Raw genomic sequence first — 16,776 nt, 5'->3', positions numbered from 1 at the left:
GTTGATATTGTATATTTTAAGGAATTTATTTATTTATTTAGAGACAGAGTCTCACTTTGTGGCTCTTGGGAGAGTGCCGTGGTGTCACAGCTGAATCTCACACTCTTGGGCTCAAGTGATTCTCTTGCTTCAGCCTCCCAAGTAGCTGGGACTACAGGCACTTGCCACAACGCTTGGTTATTTTTAGAGATAATGTCTCATTCTGGCTTAGGCTGGTCTTGAACTCATGAGCTCAGGTAATCCACCTGCCTTGGCCTCCCATAGTGCTAGGATTACAGGCGTGAGCCACCATGCCCTCCCTATTTTAAGAAATTTACAAACAAGGAAGATACAACACTCAGGCTCATTCATATACTCACATATGCTTGAAATACATGCAGTATAAATTGGTGCATAGTTAAGGTATTCACTGGCCATAAACTATTAAGTATTTAGTAGATGAGAGAGGAATTACCTGTCAATCTTTTCAAATTTTTTTATTTTTATTTTTTTGAGACATGGTTGAAAGCTGTCACCCTGGGTAGAGTGCCATAGTGTCACAGCTCACAGCAACCTCATACTCTTTGGCTTAAGCGATTCTCTTACCTCATTCTTCCAAGTATCTGGGACTACAGGCGCCCACAACCACGCCTGGTTATTTTTTTTTGTTGCAGTTGTCATTGTTGTTTAGCTGGCCCAGGCCGGGTTCGAACTTGCCAGCTTTGGTGTATGTGAGCAACCCACTGAGCTACGGGTGCTGCCCCAAATTTCTATTTTACATATTATATTCCCTTTCATAGTGTAATTATTTAATAGTTAACATTAAAACATGGAATGCCCCAAAGGTTGCCATACATACATACATAGGGAAAATGGAAAATTATAGGTAAATGTACCTTTCTTGATAAAATATTCATTATAAAATTTTATAAAATATGAAATAGTTATGTATGTTGATATGTAAATACAAAAATATTAAAAAAACATATAATATTCTGTCCAGTTTCCCAGCTTTGCAGTCAATGAGCTCATCTCTGCTCCTTAAAGTTGGCTAAGAAGGGACCATTATACCAAAGTAATCGCCAAATGGCGAACAACAGGGAATGATTTCTCCCCAGAGAGCTGGTTTAGCCGCACACCACAAAGCTGATGCTTCAAGCACCCATGTGCAGATTCCAAGTGATCATATTTCCAGACAAAGTGCACAGTTACCATTTGATGAAGTTTGAGTCCAGATAGGGAGCTGGGGCATCAGTTTGGACCTATCTTTTGAATCTAATTTTTGCTCATTTATTCAGTTATTGAATCAAAATCCATATTGAGAACTGAAGAGATGGCAAATCAGTCTAGGTGTCCTCAAACTATGGCCTGTGGGCCACATGCGGCCCGCCGGGGACATTTATCTGGCCCGCCGAGTGTTTTTGCCGCCACTGCCTGTCCTGCTTAGCAGCCGAATCCTCCCGGGGCCCACAGTCTGGCCCTCCAATGGTCTGAGGGACAGTGAACTGGCCCCCTGTTTATAAAGTTTGAGGACCCCTGGGGGAAAGGTTGTTAGAAATAAAGAAAAATGTGTCAGATAACAGGAGCAGAGCATGAGGGGCAAGGAAAATTGAATGGAAACCCACCCTGAGGGATGTGCCCTCATGTCACAGGAGCAGGGATGGAGGGAGGGACAGTCAACAGAAGTCAGCAAAGGGAGGGAGGGGAGCACCACAGTCTGGTGGGGCAGAGCCCTCTGCAGACACCTGGACCTTCCCCTGCGCCTGATGGTGTCTCCTTCGCTCAACATTCTCAGCAGACAGTTCCCCAACTTCTGCCCCAGACTTCCTTACAGAAGCCCCTGGGAGCATCTGATTTGTTTCCAAGGCTCTCCCGGTCTGGATGGTCCATTGCTCTCTCTGGCGTTACCTTCTGGATGTACCTTGGTGTCTTCTCTGGCTGTGCTGAGCCTCAAACAGCAGAATCCCAAGGATCACCAGGATCAAGCCAGCTATGCCCACGCGGATGAGATTCTCCATGGTGTGATCCTGGGGGTACAGGGCTAGGGTTTCAGAACAAGAGGTCAGAGAGCTCAGGGCAGACCAAAGTCACCAGGGTCCCTGGTTGTTCCCAAAGGACAACATCCTCCCCTGACAGGAACTGACCCTTTCTGCCCAGCCCCATGACTGACAGTGTGTCTCACTTACCTGTCTCAATGTCTGACTGGTTCTGTGAGGGGCTAGTGGTCTCAGCTGCTCCTGAGCATATGATAAAGAGGGGCAGGGTGAGGAGACCTGAGCTGACACTGTCTGGGTTATCATTTCTTATGTCACCCACTTCCCATGATGTAACTTTGTAGATTCTTAATGAACCCTTTCTCTGCTGCATCAGAGCCCCCTCTGGTCCCATTGTTGGAGTTCCCCAGTCCCAAGGTGTTAATTGTATTCAGGTCCCTTTTTTGTGTCACTGGGGCACACATGTGTCTGTGCTCCAAGACACAGGAATAAATTTCTCTTCAACACAGGTCTAGTTGAGCTCTTGAATGTTCCTTGTTAGTTTTGAGACACAGGACCATGTGAGTTAATACATCTGGGGATGAGAGTCTCCACTTATCAGTAGCTGAAGATCCAGGCCTCGGGGATTTGGGCTTGGATTTCTGGGGCTCTTGAAGGTCAAGACCACAAAGGGTCAATGCCTGAGGCTGCCTCTCCTTCACCCCACCTCAGCCAGATCACCTGGGGTCTCATCGTCTATTTAAGTCTTTGTCAACTAATTTCTCCAATAGTGAGAAACATGTACAATGAGATGCATATGTGTGTGTGTTTGTAAAGTACGCATATATTTTTATATATGTATTTTATATGTATTAGATATATATTTTATATATAACACACTTGCCTGTACATATGTACATATTAATATAAACACACACTTGCAGATCTATTTTCCGAATGGTGATATTGAGTCAGTGGATTATCATGTGTGTTTCTGAATGCCCAGAGTGTGAATGCAGTGAGTGGATCAAGAGCACACTGTAGGCACATACCAGTGAGCAAGGCCAATGAGACAGATGGGACTTTAAGCAGCAGACTGAATATGCTGTGGGTTGAGTCTCTTTGTCCCTTCTAAATCCATATTTAAACTTAACCCCAGTGCAACAGCATTAGCAGGTGGGACCTCGGGAGCTGACTATGTCCTGCACTGTGCCCTTAAAAGGGATTTAGGACCCCTACAAAATGGTTGCAGGGAACCAGCCAGCCTACCTTCCTGCCTTTTTGTCCCTTTTGTCATGTGAGGACACAGAATTTGTCCCCTGCGCTGGACACACCATTCAAAGTACTACCTTGGAAACAGAGACAAGGCCCTCACCAGAGACTGAACCTGATGGTGTCATAATCTTGGGAAAAGTTCCTATTGTTTATCAGTCACCCGTGCTTCAAGTATTTCTATAGCCGCAGGCACAGAATACGACTGTGCACATACACACATCCATGTAAAATGTATCACACAGGTAACACTGTAGGTCTGTGGATGTAGATGTGTGTCCATATAGAGAGAGGGAGACAGACACAGCGACACAGAGAGACCAACAGGAGGGAAGGAGGCAGGTCCATCCTGGACAGTGTCATAGTGAAGGTCTCTCATGGAGATGGCATTTAAAGTGGTCCCTGAGGGAGGGGCAGGGGCCAGAGAGGAGCCAGGTGAAGACGTGTCTCTCCTCATGAGCCGCCCACTCTCACTGTCCCCTCCCTTTCTGTATCTCTTCTCTGTCTCACACATTCAGTGTCTCTGCTCCAGTCCAGGGCTCTCCTTGCCCCATTATCCCCCAGGGGCTCAACTGGTGACCTGTCTTAGGCCCTGAGCCATCCATGGCAAGGATGGGCCCTACTCACCTGAGACCAGGAGCTCCAGGGTGTCGCTGGATTCTGACCACACCAGGGGGATTTTGCTGTTATAGCCATAGCATCTGAATATCCACCTGTGTCCAGGGGTCATAGGGCCCACAGAGAACAGGGCCTGGGGCTGCCCATGGGGGTGTCCATGTAGTCCAAAATGCCAGGAGAGCTTGTGGTTTCCTTCCTGAGTCAGAATGAACATGTCGAATTCCAGCTGTGAGGCACACTGGAGGGTCACTATCCCTCCTGAGGCTACCACAGGGCTCGGAAGGGCTGAAAGGGTGGGTTTACCATAGAGTCCTAGGAGAGAAGGAGGCAGCCATGTGAAAGGGGGCTCACACCTCTCACATCACTCCAGGGCTGGGCTGTGAGGGGAAGACACCCATGAAAGCAGACCCCTTTCCTGAGGACAGAGCTGGGAGCTGGGACCCCTGAGTGTCCTTTTACCTGTTACCACCAGCTCCTGGGGTTCACTGGGCTCTGACCAGCCAGCAGGATTTTGATAGTAACAGCGATATTGCCCTGCATAGTGCACTGTCATATATGGAATGAAAAACTTAGCCTTGTCTCTGGACTCCTGTGTGCTCTGCATATTTGAAGCTATTGGTCTTCTCTCTCTCACCAGATGGTACCCTTGGGCATCCAGGGTCCCCTGACACCAAATGGTCACAGGGCTCCCCAGGATTATCACAGAGTCTGGCTCAGCCCAGAGAGTAGGTTTGAAGAGTTTCCCTGGAAGGAAATCAGAGGCTGTGTCCCAAGACATCCCCACCCCTCTGATCCCAGCTCTGAGCCCAGGACCTCCCAGACATTCCCCTCAGTCAGCCCCGAACTGCTATTCCCCATCCTTAGCTGCCCAGGGGTGTCCTCTTGTCCCCAGTGAGGAGAAGGGACCTGGGGCAGCTGGGGACACACTCACCTGCCTGCACGTGGGTCCTGGGGCTCAGACTCAGCCCTGGAAGAGAGAAATTTGTTTCCTGAAGGCTGAGCATGTAGCCTCCTCCCCAAGAGCCTCCTGAGCCCCTGGGTCTCCCTATAGAGCAGGGCCTGGCTGTGGGATGGTGGGGGTAGGGTAGGTCCCTCCCTCCTAGTCCAGGGTCTCCCCTGTCCCTCCTCACATCTCACCGAGGCAGAGCAGGGCCGTGAGGGTGGGGAGCATGGTGTCTCCTCCTATTAGTCCAGGCTGTGCAAGTGGTGGAGACTACGGTGCCCTCAGGACAGGCAGACATACAGGGTGTGGCCACTCAGAGGCTGAATGCTTCCTATTATGGGGTTGGCACATTTGCAGCTCACAGGAAGGGGAACTGCCCCCCTCCCCAGGAGTTTAGTTCTTATTTCTCCAGGGCAGGATTGGAGTGAGCACCAGGGTCTCTGTAGACATTTCAGATAGAAATGGGGTCTCCCCAACCCACATCCACCACCTGCCTTATTTGTCCTCATCTCACTGAGGACCAGGATGCAGCAGCAAAGAGACCTGGTGGCTCTTCTGTTGGCTCCTTCCAAGTGAGGGTGAGACAGACCTCTCACTCCTCAGGGCTCCCATGGGGTCCCCTCCCTTCTTCAGCCTACCCTTTAGCCCAGCATGGTGGGGTCCCCACCACAGCTAGTCATCCCACCAGCCCTGGAGACGCTTCAGGGAAGGGGCAGCTTCATGTTAGCTGACTCAGACCAGCAGAGATCCATGAACATGTGACACTGTAGCTCACGGTGAGCTGCTGTATGGTCAGGAGCACAAGGTGAACACACAGGAAATAAGGGAAGAAAATATGACTCTTCTTGCCCTGGACTTGGGGTTTTTATTCTACCAATGAGTCCCCTTTGAAGACTTCCCAATTCTTTTTAGCAGCAGCTTCCACCCTCATTTTCCTGGAGACAGCCCTTGATTCATTTCTGCCCACTTGAGACTCTTGTTTCCTTTTTTAGAATTCTCCTCCTCCTGTGGTCCTGCTTTCAAGCTTTAGGGACAACGAGTGGGTTTGCACTACGGTTTCAAGGGGAAAGCTGATCTCTGTTTAAATATCTACTGTCACTGCCATGGGACCTTGAGCATTACCAACCCTCCCCCGGGTACCCACATGCTCATATGCGCATATATGTGCGGACTCAGTGTCCAGTCACAGAATAATCAAAGCCTGTCTTCTCTAAAGGAAGAGGATGAGTGAATCCTTGTGTGTAGGTATATGCTCTTGCCAATTCTGTTTAACATAGTAAACAGAAGTTTACTGGGAGTTCTTGGCAGAGCAATTAGAGTAATTAGGCAAGAAAAAGATGTAGAAAACATTCAAATTGGAGAAGCAGAAGTAATATTGTCTTTGCTTGCTGGCAGCATAATTTTATATATGGAAACTCTAAGACTCAACCAAAAAACTGTTAGAACTAATAAATAAATTTAGTAAAGTTGTAGAATACAGAATTAGTGTAGTGAAATCATCACATTCCTATACACAAACAACAAAATATCCAAAAAATAATCAAGCACAAATTCCATTTAAAATAGTTCCAAACAAATACGTGGAAGTAAATTTAACCAAGGAGGTTAAACTTGGTTAGTACCAATTTTTTTGTGCTGAAAACTATAAAATATTAAAGGAAATTAAGGAATATAGAAATAAATGGAAAGCTGTCTTGTGTTCGTGGATTGGAATAATTTTGTTAAAATATTTATCTTTGCTAAAGCAATTTACAAACTCAATGCCATCCTTATCAAAACTTTAATAACATTCTTTAATGAAAGAAACCAAATCCAAAAATTTGAATGGAACTTCAAAAGACTCTGAATAGCAGCAATAACTTTGAGATAAAAGGAGAAAGCTGGAGACATCAAACAATGTGTTCATAAAATTGCCTACAAAGCCAAAGCTATCAAGACGATATGGAACTGTCATGAAAACAGACAAATGATAAATAGAACATGACAGAAAGCAGAGAAACACACCCAAAGACTTGGGGGTAATTAATGGTTAATTAGTTTTTTAAGTTGCCACACAACTGGGAAAGGGTAAATCCTTCAATAGATGGTGCTGGGAAAACTGACTATTTACGTGCAGATGCAAGAAATTGGATCCTTATAATCCCATATACAAAAATAAACTTAAAATGGATAGGATAAAAACTCCCAGACAACATTGGTCTGTGCAAAATCCAGAATGTTTATTGCAGCCCAATTCATAATTGCTAGGTCGTGGAAGAAGCCCAAGTGCCTATCGACCCACAAATGCATTAATAAATTGTGGTATATATACACCATGGAATACTATGCAGCCCTAAAGAAAGAAAGAGACTTTACCTCCTTCATGTTTACATGGATGGAGCTGGAAAATATTCTTCTTAGCAAAGTATCTCAAGAATGGAAGAAAAAGTATCCAATGTACTCAGCCCTGCTATGAAACTAATTTATAGTGTTCATAGGAAAGCTATAACCCAAATATAGCCCAAGAATATGGGGAAAGAGGATAGGGAGGGGAGGGGGGAGGATGGGTGGAGGGAGGATGATTGGTGGGACCATGCCTATGGTGCATCTTACAAGGGTCCATGTGAATCTTTCTAAATGTAGAATATAAATGTCTTAACACAATAACTATGAAAATGACATGAAGGCTATGTTAACTAGTTTGATGAAAATATTTCACATTGTATATAAAAACAGTACACTGTACCCCATGTCAGTATTAATGTACACAGCTATGATTAATAAAAAAAAGAATATGATTCTGAAAACGTAAGTGACTAATGTAGAAATAGACAAATAGGACAGCATCAAACTATAAAGCTTCTGGAAAACAAGGGAAACAATCTCAGAGTGAAAAGACAATTCATGGACTAGAAGAAAATATTTGCAAAGCATGTATCTAATGGGGGATCATAACCTAAGTATATAAGAAACTCAAACAACTCAAAAACAAGAGGACAAACAACCTCTCTGAAAAATGCGTAAAGGAACTGAATAGACATTTCTCCAAAGACATACGAATAGACAAGCATATGAAAATATATTCAAACAAAAAGCTTTTCTATATCTATTGAAATAATTTAAAAGTTTATTCTATTAATATATTGAATTATACTGATCTATTAAAAACTAAGCCACTTTTGCTTTCCATAAATGAAGACAAAAAATATAGAGTTTGGCAAAATATGTATATGCATGTTAGGAGAGGAAAAAGTGTATTAAAATTGTAATACTCAAGTCTTATTTGACTTCTTGACTTATAAGAGATACAAGATACAGTATACATAATAACAAGTGTTATTGGTATACAATTTTAATAGTTTTTTCCTTTCCTGCCACCTGTATACGTATTTTTGGCACCCTCTGTATATACACATATAAAGATTCACATTTTCTATTTATTCTTATGTCTATTAGGTAAATTATATTTTAGAACATTTTGTCCATTTTATCTGCATTTTCTGGTATATTGGAATAGAGTGGCTTACAATTGTATTGTTATTAGATTTTGAAAATGTCTGTAGGGTCTGTAGTACTGCCCCCTATTTCTTTTCCATATGGAAATGTGTGTCTGCTTTCTTGTCCTTGCTCACTGTGGCTAGCTAGGATGTATAAATGTCATAAATGTTTTTAAGAATAGACTTTTTTGGCTTTCCTGAATTTTCCATTGAAGTGGGGTTTTGCTATATATCCTAGGCTGGTCCCAAACTACTGGGCTCAAATGGTCCTCCTTTGTCAGCTTCCAGTCTCTGGGATCACTGACATGAGTTACAGAGCTTGGCTCCTGCATTTTCTGTTTGTCCCCATTAGAAGCTCCTCTTATCATTGTTAATTCCTTCTTTATACCTTCATTTGGAATTCTTGATATAATAGCTGAGGTAATTAATTTTTAGATTTTTTTCTTTTGTAATTTAATCATTCATGGTTCTTGTTTTCCAATTTTACATATTAATATGTAATATTTATATTATCAGTCAATTGAAAACATTCCCTTTTTTATGAAATCATAACTGTGTACATTAATGCATTTATGTAGTACAATGTGCTAAACATTCACTTTTATTTTTATATTCTTATTTAACTCATTGATTATTGAGAAATCTATTGCTTTATTTCCAAAATGTAGATCTGAGTATTAAGGAACTCCAATGCAGAATCAGATGAGTCCCAAAAGTTCCCTGGACCCCCTGGTGGTCTTTGTTAGGGATCTAGGCTGGAGTTCACTAGTTCATGTCCACTGGGGCAGCTCCTAGACCTTCCCTGTCTCTGTGCAGTGTGTGGGGTCTGGGTCCCTCCTGAGCTAGTGGATGGCCAGAGCAGCGTACATGCTGGGCTCCTTGACAGCATCTTCCGGGGACAAAGGAAGTTTAAGTATTTCCCATCTGAGATCAAGCTGTGCATCTGGGCATAGGTCACATCTGGGGGGTCTTCAGATGTAGCAGCCTGCAGTGGGGGGGGAGAATAAGATGGAAGGAGCATGGTTGAGGAGGGGAGAGTCCTGGGGGCCCAGGGAAGAAAGACTCACCTGACTGTCCACCTGCCTGTCCCCTTCCACCTGTCTGTCCTGCATGTCCAGGAATTCCCTGGATAGTGGGGAGGTCACTACCTATCCCAATCTGGAGTGGTTCACCTGGACATAGGTCACTCCTTGGGGATCTTTGTCATGTGGGCTCTGTTGGGGAGAGAGTGATAGGGTCTCCTTGATGCCACTTGACCTTCCTTAGTGAAGTTTCCACACTGTTCCCAGAATGACTGATTTTGTTACTTTCCTGATGAAATTTCCAGGGACTTCCTAAGGCCTTGGAAGGCCTGGCTGCTTCCTTCCTGCAGTTCTGACCTCTTGTTCCCACACCCTGACTCTGTGCATTTGGCTCCAAGTCCAGGTTCATCTTCCTGCCAAAGCTGCTGACTCAGGACCTTTGCACTTGCTGTTTCCTGTGTTGCAGGTGCTTGTGCACTGGGTATCCCTGTGATCCTCTCCTTTCAGACTCCTTCTCAGAGGACTGATCAGACAGCCCTCCCCTCCTAACCCAGATGGACTCCACTCCCCATAAACTCTGCTCTTTTCTCCCTTTATTTCCCTAATGGTGCTTTGTACTCAGGACACCATGCATGTATGTGCCTGTTGTGTCTTGCTCAGGTGAGCACAGGGAGGGTAGGGCATCTGTGTTCTCTGCTGTGTCTGCAGTGCCCCCAGCCGGATCAAGACTGAGCTCCCAGGGAACACTGCGAGGTGAAGGAATAAAGGAGAGCAGGGGACTCGGGTGCTTCAGTGATTCATGCAGCCTCTGAGCCCTGGGTGAGCTCTGACCTCAGATCTCAGACAGGGTGGGGAGGTGAAAAGGAGGAGCTCACAGGTGACAGAAAACCAGAGGGTATGAGGTCACAGCAGGCAGGGAAAGGAGTCCACTGTGGGACAATGCTGAGGGTGGAGGGAAGGGAGGACAGGGGGTGTCCTCTGGATTAAATGTGGCAACAAGAGACCTTTGGTGCCCTGGACAGGGACAAGGGTCTCACCTGACTGTCCAGTTCCACCCTATCCTCAGGCTGAGTGTCCTTCAGGGTAACATCTGCTGGGGGCAGAATGAGGGTTTGTCTTCTGGCAGGATATCTTGGGACCTCTCAGTCCCACCATGGGATCCAGGGAGCAGCTATGATGTCCCCAAGGCTTCAGACCATCATCTCCTGAGCACAGAGCCTCCTCAGCCTGCTTCTCCCCCATTGCTACTGAAACTTTGGGGCCCCATCTCCCTCCAGAGCTCCCTTCCTCTCACAGAGGTTTTCTTACTGGACTTTTGCAGCTGGGCTGAACCTGGGGGAAGACACAGAGGGTGAGGGGCAGTGAGGGAGCCGCAGGTGGGTACAGTCTGAGGTCTTTGGGGAGAATTACCTCTGCTTCAGACTTCTGTCCTTGGGTGCCAGCTCCACAGTCCCCATAGGTCATAGGGGATCAGTCTCTTTCTGGGTTGGGAGGGGACGGACAGAGTCTCAGCCCTACAGGTTTAGAAGACCCTGCCCTACCCCAAAGTTCAAGGGGCAGGGGACACCTGGGGACGCCCCTGCATGGACACTACACACACTGCTGGACCCTGATCAGCTCAGCAGGTGCTTAAACCTGGGCATGTGAGCCTCTGTCCGTGCTTTCCAGAGGGTCCTGGGTGGCAACGCTGGAGCAGCTTTTGTACACTGACCCTCCACGTGTGTTTGTCTGTCTCCCTGTGGCTGGTGCCTAAGCCCACCTCAGGTCCCTGTTCCCTACTCACCCAGGATCCTGTGTTTGCCCTGACCCCTGTGTTGGAGAAAGAGGAAGAGGGCGAGGAGGAGCAGCAGGATGAAGGCTACTGACACTCCGATCAGAACCTCCAGGGACCTGTCCAGCCTTGGGCCCAAGTGACTTTAGGAGTGAGGAATGACATCATTAACACAGCACCTACTGTATTCAGACATGTGTCAGGACTTTACATCACCATCTCCATCCCTCACCCGTTGTGCAGCATGGGACTTCCTTCATTTTACGGAGGAGGAAACTGAGGCCCAGAGAGGTGACTCACCTGCCCCAGTGTACCCAGCCAGGAGGCGGCATACCTGGGAAGCGATTCCAGAGCTGACCCTGAGATGAAGGGACAGAGCCTGCACACCCTGCACTGTGGCCCTCCTCTCCATCCTGCATAGGCCCACTGTCATGGTAGCAGGTAGGACAGGCCACTGCAGGACTAGGTCCTGGAGGCTTGTTTGGGGCCTCCTCTCCCAGGAGGTCACAGCAGGAGCCAGACTTGGAGGGAGCTTTGCCCTCTGGGCCAGGTGTCTCCCCTTCACACCTAGAGAAACTGAGGCCACACTGGGGAAGGGCTTGTCCATGTCCTTGTCCCCAGAAGAGCCTGAACTGAGGCACAACTCAGTCCTGCCTCCCCATCCCCCCCCAGCTCAGAGTCCCTTACTGGCCACTCTGGGGCCTGACCCTCTGGGATGAGGTGTGATCCTCAGGTCTTCTGGGTCAGGACAGGGAGCTGAGGGGCTGGGGTTATCTACTCCCCACTGCAGCCGGCTTCTTCACCAGGCTGGGCTCTACCTCTCTCCTGCCTAGACCCACACCCCTCACCAGACTCTGGGACCTGGGGTTCCCCTGAATTTCTGCCCAGCCCCCTGGACATAGCCCACCCTTGGGCATTTGAGGGGAGGGAGATCCCAAGAGACTCAGAACTGCCCTGGGAGAGGCCTGGCTCCCTCTGAGACAAGATATCGTAGTGACCTAGGAAGTACTGAGGTTGCTCCTGTAGCTGTGGGGCTGGGTTGCATAGAGGGTCCTGGAAATAAGGGCAAGAGGATGGTGAGGTGCCAAGGTTTCCCTGAGGGATGAAGAGGAGGAGGGTTGTGCATTTCCTGAGTTGAGACACCCCTGGGACTCACCAGCTATTGAGGTTGGCTCTGTGGGTGGGGGCTGGGGTGCACAGAGGGTACTGAGAATGAGTACAGGGAGAGGGGAAGGGGTGCTGCTACCTGTGGAGCCTGCACCCTCACTCAGACTCTCCTCCTACTGGCCTCCTCAAGACCCTCACTCCACCCACCTTTGTCTTCAGGATGCAGGTGATGATGGAGAGGGTGGGGCACCTGAGAGGCCCCTGTTGGCCTCTGCCTTTCTGAGGGGTAAGTCCTGTGGATAACACTTTTTCAGATCCCCTCACCCCATCCCAGCCCAGAGCTCTCCAGAGACAGAGTGAATTTGTCATAGCCATCATCACAGTGACACCAGAGGGTAAGGTTCTGTCCAGGTGCCAGGATGGGGCCTTGCAGGGTGAGGAGGGATGGCTGCCTGGACAAACTGGGGGGGGGAAGGACTGACTGTGGGCTGCAGGGTCTCGTTCCTGCCAACTCCTCAGTGTCCTGTCCTGGCCCTGTCAGTCTCACTGTCTCTCACACTCAGGATCTCTGGACCTGGGAGCCCTTGCTCCCTCACCCCATCCTCCCACCTTGAGCTCCCTTGGAAGTAAGTTTCACAGTGATATTTTGGGGGTCATAAAATGAACAGGGTAGGATGAAACTTCCTTACTTGAGACCAGGAACTCCAGGGGGTCACTGGGTTCCGAACACACCTGAGGGGTGTTTCTGTGATAGCCGTAGCATCTGGCCAGGGGTCATAAGGCCCACAGAGAAAAGGGCCTGGGACTGCAGATAGAAGGGAGGCTGTGAGTCCACTGTCCAGGAGAGCTTTTGATGTCCTTCCTTAGTCAGAATGAACTTGTCAAATTTCTGCCATAAGCCACACTGGTGGGTCACATTCCCCCCTGAGGTCACCACAGGGCTTGATAGGGCTTAGAGGGTGGATTTGTTGTAGACTCCTAGGAGAGAAGTAGGCAGACATGCTCAATGGGGCTCACACCTCCTGCATCACGCCAGGCAGGGCTATGAGAGGGAGACACCCCTGAGAGTAGACCCCTTCATGAGGGTAGAGCCTAGGGCTGGGATCCCCAAGGGTCCTCTCACCTGTCACCACTACTTCTACGGTGTCACTGGGCTCTGACCAGCCAGCAGAGCTATACTAGTGACAGTGATATTGCCCTGCATGGTGTTCTGTCATGGATGAGATGCTGAACTTGGCCTGTTCCCAGGTTCCAGTGGTTTCTCTCTGTACTAGAAGCTTTGCCCTATATACATATCGTACTCCTGGGCATCTAGGGTCACTACATGGTCACACGGATCCCCCAGGTGATCATAGAGTCTGGCTTAGTCCAGAGGTTGGTTTGGGGAGGTTCCCTGGAAGGAAATCAGAGTGGGTCCCAAGGCATCCCTCCCTCAGATCCCAGCTCTCAGCCCAGGAACCTCCTGATGTCCCCACACTCAGCCCAGAGATGCTGTTCCCTATCCTGAGCTGCCCTGTCATCTCCCCTTGTTCCTAGCGAGGAGGAGGGAGGTGGGACCTCTGGGGACACACTTACCTGCCTGTGTGCAGTTTCTGGGGCCCTGTGAGAAATTTGTTGAGTCTGAGTATGTTCCCTCCTCCTCAGGAGCCTTCTGAGCCCCCAGGGTCTCGAGATAGAGAGAGCAGGCCTGGCTGTGGGGGTGTGGGTGTCTCTCTGATCAGGTCCTCCTCTGCCCTCCTCACATCTCGCCAAGGCAGAGCAGGGCCGTGAGGGTGGGGGTCATGGTTGTGCAGATGGAGGAGACCACAGTGTCCGCAGGACAGACAGATACAGAAGGTGTGGCCACTCACAGGCTGGCTCCTTTTCCTCATGAGTTGTCACATCAGCTGCTCTACAGGGAGAGAAAGTTTCTAAGAGCTTGACTCGGGTTCCCCCAGGGCTTCCATGTGCACCAGGCTTTCTGAAGATATTTCAGACAGAAATGTGTTCTCCTTAGATCTTCAACTGCTGTCTTTCTGGTCTTAACTCCTTCCTGCACAAGCACCGACTCCTGTTTATGGAGTTGTGCCATGGGCCTGGCCATGGAAATACATTTCTGACCAAATAGAGTGAAACCCTGAATTTGCAGAGATTATCATAATTCTCAGATTATCATAAGCAGATCTCCAACGTGGTGGCTTCCTACTGCGGGGCTAAGAAATCACTACAAGCTTCGGGGCTTAAGTCAACACAGATTTATTATCTTGCAGTTCTGGGCGCCAGAGTCTGACATGCATCCTTCTGGGCTGCATCATGTTATCTTCACCCTCTGTCTGTTTCTCAACAATGAAACTCATAGGAAGAAAGCAGCTATTTTCTAACATGTCACATTGGTCTAAGATAAGGGGCCTGGCTTCTTCTTTTCAGAAAACCGCTTCTGCTGTCCTAAGCCCGAGTTCTGTGTTGCAGACGTTTCCCAAATGCGCCGTGGAGGAACAGCGCCCGGGGCTGGCTCTAAGGCGGAGGGTCAGAGCATGATGGTCTCTGTCTAAGGTGCTGCCTCTGGCCTCGCCCCAGGGGTCTGTGCTTATGTCCCTGTCCTCCGAGGTCATAGAATCCTGTTAAAAGGGAAGCATGAAGGGTATGCCTTCATACCAGGGTATGAAGGTGTCTTTTCTCACAGCTGTTGGTCACAGCTAGTGCTGGAGATGCCGAAGGACGGATAGAGAAGAAGGGGCTCTGCCGAGGAAGAAGCGGTGAGAGGATTCAAGGGAAGAGGTTTGTCCAGGGACACCTTCTGACTGGGTGATTAGGTACAGGCTATGCGTTTGTGAGTGGAACAGTACTCAAGTGACACTGTCCTCTTACTGGTGATTCTTTTTTTTTTTTTTTAATTTTAAATTAATATGAGGGTTACACTGTTCCCACTTCTGAGGTAAAATTCAAGTCGTAGTTGAGCCCTTCACCGAGGGGGCATGCTGAACACCCTCACATTGTGCACATTAGGTGGGATCCCTCCTATTGCTCTCCCTCCTGCCCTCACCCCTCTCCCACCTCTCCCCTCTCCCTCACAACTATATTTGTGTTTTACTGTTCGTGTGGCTGTGCAATTGTTATTATATTGGTTTTATATTAGTCCTGAGTGATTCTTACTTTGATAGCTTGGTAAACTCGGCATCGACCAGGTTTCTCCACAGGAAAGCTGTCATTTATCCTTTGTAATTCATAATCGATTTCTAGGGAGTTACAAAATTGTACAAAGAGGTGGGCAACATGTAGAAAAGATTTTGTAAAATTTTCTAGCAAATATTTTATAAATAAAGGTACATGTAGCTACCATCTCTTGTTTTTCCTATGTATAGTGACTTTATGGGTGACCTTTGGGACACCCTGTAGGATTGATGAAGTAGAAGGAGTATGTCAGAGCTTGAATACAGATCTTTCCGATTAACTCAGTCAGACAAAACTAAAGAATAAAACACAATGAATGAAGCCTTGGAAAATCCAGGATTATGGAAGCAACCAAACTTATGAGTTATGGGTATTCCTGAGGGAGGAGAAGAAAAGGCAAAAAACTTGGAAAATCCACTTGAGGGAATCACTTTGGAAAACACCCTTGGCCTTGCTAAAAATTCCAGACATAAGAATCTCAGAGGCAACCTGAGTGATACTCTTTGTAAGATGAACCTCACCAAGGCATATAATCATCAGAGTAGCCAAAGTCAGCATAAAGGAAGAACTCCTAAAATAAGTGAGAGAGCCGTGAAGGCTATGCTAACCAGTTAGATGAAAACAGTTCAAATTGTGTATAAAACCAGCACATTGTACCCCATGATTGCATTAATGTACACGGCTATGATTTAATTTAAAAAAAAAAAAAGAAGTGAGAGAGAAACATTTAGTCACTTATAGAGGAAATCTCACTTAAATGCTTGTGAAATATGACCCATCCTTTGTGTTTCTTTCTTCAATAATAATCCGATGCGAAATTGGTTAGATGTAAGCATTCCACATTGTATATCAAATCAGCACATTGTACCCCATAAATTCATTAATGTCCAGTTATGATTTTAAAAAGAATAAAAATTTGAGAGGGAAAAAAATAATCTGATGCTTCTGGGCTGTCTTATTTTCTCATGATTCTTGAATCAGCATCTGGTTTTCTTCAGTACAATTTTTTTTTTCTCTTTATTTATTTATTTTTAAAATTATTATTATTATTATTATTATTTTCAGTTTTTGGCTGGGGCTGGGTTTGAACCCACCATACGGGTTCTGAAATATGGGGCTGGTGCCCTACTTTGACCCACAGGCGCGGCCCATTTTATTTCTCTTTTTTTAGTTTGTTCCTTTCACTTAACAGCTTGCCCTGAAATTTCCCCCTGTCAAGATCACTTCCTTACTGTCCTTTACAGTTCATTTTGAGTATAAACCTAAGTTTATTTAGGCTTGTCTAGTATGTTTGAACATTTTTGTGCACTCTTTCTTTTTTTTTTTTTATTAAATGATAGCTGTATACATTAATGCAAACGTGGGGTACAGTGTAGTGTTTTCATATACATGTTTTTCCTTTTTTTATTAAATGATAGCTGTACACATTAATGAAAACATGAGGTACAGTGTAGTGTTTTCATAT

The 16,776-nt window shown here is 46.9% G+C and overlaps 1 protein-coding gene across 1 annotated transcript in view; it reads right to left on the bottom strand.

The window, feature by feature from the left end:
* Positions 1-2,157: 2,157 nt before the first annotated feature.
* LOC105886348 (leukocyte immunoglobulin-like receptor subfamily A member 5) overlaps positions 2,158-16,776 on the bottom strand; it is a 22,441-nt gene continuing 7,822 nt past the window's right edge. The window contains 6 exon segments of the mRNA XM_023507976.1: positions 2,158-2,216; positions 3,852-4,197; positions 10,321-10,373; positions 10,592-10,615; positions 12,894-13,139; positions 13,285-13,339. Coding sequence (XP_023363744.1) covers positions 2,158-2,216; positions 3,852-4,197; positions 10,321-10,373; positions 10,592-10,615; positions 12,894-13,139; positions 13,285-13,339 — 783 coding nt within the window.

Source organism: Otolemur garnettii, unplaced genomic scaffold (genome assembly GCF_000181295.1).
Source record: "Otolemur garnettii isolate 467f Iridium unplaced genomic scaffold, OtoGar3 scaffold00212, whole genome shotgun sequence".
NCBI lineage: Eukaryota > Metazoa > Chordata > Mammalia > Primates > Galagidae > Otolemur > Otolemur garnettii.
This window is presented reverse-complemented; position numbering and strand designations above follow the sequence as displayed.